Source organism: Myotis nattereri (genome assembly GCF_964212035.1).
Source record: "Myotis nattereri genome assembly, chromosome: 9".
NCBI lineage: Eukaryota > Metazoa > Chordata > Mammalia > Chiroptera > Vespertilionidae > Myotis > Myotis nattereri.
Genome location: NC_138084.1, coordinates 29,939,698 through 29,945,656, shown reverse-complemented (window position 1 = coordinate 29,945,656; position 5,959 = coordinate 29,939,698). Strand labels below are relative to the sequence as shown.

Genomic DNA, 5,959 nt, shown 5'->3' with positions numbered 1-5,959 from the left:
CTACATTTCAATGGAGGGGAGGGGGCATGGTGACTATAGGACATTCCCGCGTTAGTAGAGGGTCCGTGTTACAGTAGCGAGAGCCCCAATTCTAGAGTCAGAGAGAACTGGGTTTAAACCCAGCTTCCAGAACGCCAAGGCTGTGTGGCCTCCATGTATTAATTTCTGCGGGCCTCCATTTCCCCCTTCTGAAAAGGGACGGTAATTCCCAGGTAGTGGGGTAGTCGAGGATCATTGACCATACAGCAGGTGCTCGTCTGGTTTACCTTTCCAGGGGCACCAGTGGACAGTCTCTGAGCACAGAAAAGACTGTCGCAGCCTGGGGGACTGAACACACGCCAATGAATGGAAGTGACCGAGCTTTTCCTTGAATTTGTGACATGTAGACTGTAACCCTGAACTTGCTGACCCTCATATTGGCTGTGGGTTGGCTGGCAGGAACCTCAGTTGTGCTCTGGCAATCTGTTCATCTCCTCTTATAAGGACACTAATCCTATCAGACTAGGGCTCCACTCTTACAACTTCATTTAATTTTAATTACTTCCTTAATCCCAATACAGCCTCCTAGAAATTAGGACATCAACATAAATTGAGGGTGGAGGACATAATTCAGTCATTAGCACTGCCCCTTCCACAGCCGGGTTCCAGGAAGTTCAGCAGCTTTCTTCCTCCTGCCCCCACCTGCACTGCATCCAAGTGCATTGGCAGGAACCCAGCCGCATTCCCAGGGAGTTCAACTACATCCTGGGTAGTTTCTGCCAAGTTTCATGGGCACCTCATTGGGAAGTTCTTGTTTGTCAGCTCTGGCTTCTGACACCTGGCAATCTTTATCAGCCATCCAATGGGCTAGACTTTCCAATGAGATCTACATCTCAACCCTGTGGAGCACCCTTTCTCAAATGTATTCCGTCTTGTATTATTTGCTCCTTCGTAGTTAATACTATTAGTAATTAATGGTCCTGCATCAATATTTCTCTTCACTATCAGTTCCACAATGTGAGGTTGTTAAGGTGAAGAAGCTGTGAGGAAATACTCACACATGAGAGGGCATTGCATCTGCATTTAGGCTCGAAATAAGGCAAATAAAAACAGAGTGGAGGGAACCCCTTTGAGGCGTGTTTTAGGGCAGAAATTAGTTAATAATTGATTTGTGGATGTGCTGAGAAAAGTTGGTAGATGCTGGAGCAGGATCCCATGGCCCAGTCCTCCCAACACTGTGTCCTCTACCCTCAGACAGAGACCACTGCCCTAACTGGTTTGGCTCAGTGGATAGAGTGTTGGCCTGAGGACTGAAGGGTCCCAGGTTCGATTCTGGTCCAAGGGCATGTACCTTGGCTGCAGGCACATCCCCAGTAGGGGATGTGCAGGAGGCAGCTGATCAATGTTTCTTTCTCATCGATGTTTCTAACTTTCTATCCCTTTCCCTTCCTCTCTGTGAAAAATCCATAAAGCATATTTAAAAAAAAAAAAAAAAGACAGAGACCACTGAGGGATAAAAGTCAAGGGAAAAAAACAAGGCCCTGGGGACTGAGCTGGTGATAGACACCATTGACAGGGAGTGAGTAGAAGCAAAAAGGTAACCAAGGAACCAGGAGAGAGGAGCAGGTCTGACTCAGGGAAAGGTGTCTAGTAGGGTGTATGCACTGCACAAAGCTGAGATTGTCCCCTACACCCAAACACACAGGCACAGGCTTGATCTTCCCATGGGTGTCCATCCATCACCCTCAACACCAAACAAGTAGTTCTTATACCAAAATATTACACAAAGTTTTCAACATTCAAACTCTTGAGCATTTATTAGACAGATATCATGTGCCCTCTGTCAGCATCTGGGGATGTAGATCTCAATGACTCAGAGTCCCTGCCCTTAGGGGGCTCACAGCCCCGTCTCCTGAGAGCAGAGAGAAGGAGCTCAGTACTTGTCAGGCAGGCCGGGAGGTCTGTAGCTATTGGGGTCTTGGCCACTCCGGCCCCATTTGTTGGCTTCCTGGTCAGCCATTCGGTCCGCCAATCCATGGCCGCTGTCTCCATGCTTAACAAAGTCAGTGAGTCTCGGATAAGTCTCTCTGAAATCACTGGAAAGGAGGAGGGCAGGTAGGAGGTGAATCAGGGGCTGAGGAGGAGCAGCCCCACCCTCCCTTTTCCAAGGGATTAATGACTCTGGGAGGAGCCTGGAATGAGGCTAAGCACTGACCCTGCCTGGGCACAGCCCACTCAGCCCTGGGGTGACCCCTCCCACTGGGTGAAGAGCACCCATAGGGGAGAGTGGGAATCAATCTTTGGCCCTAGTTTCTCATTTTGGGGGAGAGGCCCACAAACCATTCTCTGGCTCTGCTGGCAGCCCAGGCCCTGTGCTGGGCAGGGATAGAGAAGGTGGAAGGAAGAACATGAGGAGGAGCCCACAGACCGACCCAACAGGGTCCTTCTCTAGGGCCTACAATCCTGCACATCCCCAAAGTCGGCCAAGCTCTGCTCACCCATCCAGCATCCCCAGGAGCCAGGTTACCTGATCTTTTCAGCAGCCCAGGCACCGCCAGGTCCCCTTTGGGCAGCATCATAGTTCCCCCGGGCGTGGAAGTACTTGTCTGAGTTTTTGTAATTGGCGTCTCTCATGTCAGAGTAGGCTCTCCCCATGTCTTTGGCTCCTGGAAAGGAAAGGACATGGCACAGAGACATCAGGTGAAATATCCAAGAACCGTGACACCGTGTAGAGAAGAATCAAGGGAGAAAATGGACCACTGACTCAGTTTCACCCTGTGGTCTCAGCACCCTGGAGACCACAGGTTGAGAAGAACATTCTCCAGGCCCAGTTGGCTTCCCCAGGTGACTCTAAGGAGAGACATTTCGGTGGGGGCACATTTAGGTGTGTTGTACCTGGTGGCCTGATGCCTGTCATGCTGTCTGTGGGCTCCAGCTCACTGAGGCCTCTGGGGCATATGTTTAAAGGGACACAGGGAGGCCACATTACAGAACAGGATTTCAATGTCAGCCCTGCTGAAATTTGGGTCCAGAGATTTCTTTGTGTTCAGGGCCTTCCTGAGCAAGGTGGGAGGCTCCCCGCATCCGCGCATCTCTGCCCAGTAGGTGCAGCAGCCTATCCCCATGTGACAACCAGCAGTGTTTCCCACATGGCCACATGTGTTGGGGCCACCAAGGGGCTCAGGATCAAGAACCTCTGGTATGTGGAGCGAAGCTACATAGGCTAGTGTTCAGGGGACTCTGTGAGCCTGGTGGTGACATGGGAAGCAGATTGTGAGAAAGGCACAGGCAGACAGCACTTCTGCCTGATGCCTAAGAATTGGAATCTTTCCATGACTGGTTTGGCTCAGTGGATAGAGCGTCGGCCTGCAGACTGAAAGGTCCCAGGTTCGATTCCGGTCAAGGGCATGTACCTGGGTTGCGGGCACATCCACAGTGGGAGATGTGCAGGAGGCAGCTGATCGATGTTTCTCTCTCATCGATGTTTCTAACTCTCTATCTCTCTCCCTTCCTCTCTGTAAAAAATCAATAAAATATATTTTTTTAAAAAAAAGAATTGGAGTCTTGCTGACAGAATGCAGGGAATCCTGACATGAGTCCCTCTGAGTGTGAGAGGCATACGTGGCATCCTGGAAACCACCCACATAGACTGGGCTGAGGATGTGAGCAGGCAAGTGCCAGAGCAGAGGCCTGTATCTCAGCCTTGGCTGCACCTTCTCATCGCCTGGGGAGGCTGTGGAAGGCCGATGCCACATCTCAGGCCCATCACCTCAGACTCTGTGGGGGTGGGTTGCAGGCCTCTGTCGTTTTTAATGTGTCCAGGTGATTCCAGCAGGTAGCTGGGATTGGTGACCTCTGAGCTTTAGGAAACAGTGCTCAGACACATCTGCCTGGCAAGAGCTGTGGCCTCCTGCACAGCTGGGTTCACACTCTGCCCTGCCACCTGCTGACTGGCAGGTAGTCCCTGGTCCCCTGAGTCAGCTGCTCTCAGCTTCAAAGTAGGGGAAGATGCCTGCCCACCAAGTTATTCTCCACTTAGACTGGTGACCAACTGTCCCAGGTTGACCAGAACTGTCTCTGTTTGCCTAGAACTGTCCCAGTTAGCACTGAAATTGTCATGGAAAACTCCCCAGAGCCAGGCACACCAGGAGAGTTGGGCGCCCTAAATTGCATGGATGTGCTGACTTCCTAGAGAGGGCTCAATGGATGTTACTAGTTGCCTTTTGGTCAGTTAAAAGGCTGGAAGAGGACCTAGCCAGTTTGGTTCAGTGGATAGAATGTCAATCTGGGGACTGAACGGCCCCAAGTTCAATTCCGACCAAGGGCACATGCCTGGTTGCAGGCTCAATCACCAATAGGGGGATGCAGGAGGCAGCTGATCAATGATTCTCATCATTGATGTTTCTCTCTCTTTCTCCCTTTCTCTCTGAAATCAATAAAAATATAAAATAATTTTTTAAAAAGGTTGGAAAAGGGTAGGAAACAGACTAAAGCAGGGACAGTGTACCTGACTATAGGAAGCCCCAGCAAGAGCTAAGCTGCAGGTCTCACTAAACTACCCAGTTAGGAAATGGAAGGGAGGGAGAAGCAAGAGAGAGGGCAAGGGGAGGAGGGGAAGAAAAAATGGGGAGGGGAAGAAAAGATGGATAACTTTAATCATACTTTGTGCAGTTGCTCTGAGGGAAAATGTATACCATTTCAATACCTATTGTGTCTTCTATCAAACTTACCTTTCAGCTGGGAATGATGATTATTCTTTCTCTAGTAACTGATTGAAATAAGTCCTGCGGTTTTTTCATGTGTTTGATGAAAAGCTCCCGAAACACCCAGCACATTCTACCACATGGGGCAACACAAACTAACACAGTAGCCCCAACCCTGAAGGGCTCTCAGGTGAAATCCTCGTGGCCTTGGGTTCCATCCTCCACACCCCCCAAGGGACTTTACCGTCATAAGCCTGGCCAATGAAGTCAAACCAGCCCTGGCTGCTGACTCCCAGGACCAAGGAGCAGAACATGAGGCCGGTGAAAAGCTTCATGATGCTGAAATGAAAGGGGAGGGTCAGAGAGAAGTAGGCAAGATTGGCACACTTCCTTTTGGGATTTGTATGTCAAAGACAGCCTGGCTGTGCATTTCCATTTGTTCTCATGAGACGCTGGCTGCCCATCTAGGAAACATTGCAGTAGGACCTCACTCAGAGCCACAATGCTGAACCCATCAACCCTGAACCCAAGACTGTCTAGGAGTCACCAAGGTGGCACTGAGGGAGCAACAGAGCAGTTGGGACCAAACCCCCGGAGCAGCCTGTAATGAGACCAGAAGCATTACCCTGTGCACTCGGCCGGCACAGACCCCATCCAGCACAAATGCAGAAGAGAGTAATTGTTTTAAATGAATGCACAGCCTTGCTGGAAAGAGAAAACAGAGCAAGGTTTGCCGAGCAGGCCTCCTGGGAGTGGCCCCTCACCTGGTCTCTGGTGGAGCCGAGCTGCTGGTCCCTGCCTGCTGGGGGCCGCTGGCTGCTATTTATTGATGCTGAGCTCTCCCTGCTGGATCATGGGGGAGGAGGGGGGCGGGAAGAGAAGCCAGATTTGGCACCTGGGAAAATGCCCTCTGGATCATTTCTCTTAAAAAGGCACAAATGACACTTATTGGACAGCAGTGGTTGTCTTCATGCAAAGGTCATTTCCTCATTGTGTAACCCTCAAGAAACACAGTAGACTCGCTCTGCCCCGAAGCCACGGGTCAGGGGTGGCTCTGCTGTCAGAGTTGAAGGGGCCAAGGCAGGGCCACCTGAATGCGGAGAGGAAAGGTGAAGGCCTCCAGCATGGGGCACCCAGGCTGTTGGAAGGTGTGCAGTGAGGGGCCGTCTCCTCCAGCCAGGACCTTGCTTTAGTGGTCATTCCCTCAGGATGGTCTCTGCATGGTCAGATAGTAGATGTGTCAAAAATGAAATCCCTTCTTAATTCATATCTATAGC

At 50.8% G+C, this 5,959-nt stretch overlaps 1 protein-coding gene across 1 annotated transcript; it reads right to left on the bottom strand.

Moving 5' to 3' along the window:
• Nucleotides 1–1,912: 1,912 nt before the first annotated feature.
• Nucleotides 1,913–5,336, bottom strand: LOC308525110 (serum amyloid A-2 protein-like; the record flags this gene model as incomplete). Its single annotated transcript, XM_081099875.1, has 4 exons — nucleotides 1,913–2,075; nucleotides 2,507–2,645; nucleotides 4,927–5,021; nucleotides 5,308–5,336. The coding sequence occupies 4 exons, from the start codon at nucleotides 5,334–5,336 to the stop codon at nucleotides 1,913–1,915; spliced, it is 426 nt and encodes a 141-aa protein (XP_080956001.1).
• Nucleotides 5,337–5,959: the final 623 nt, after the last annotated feature.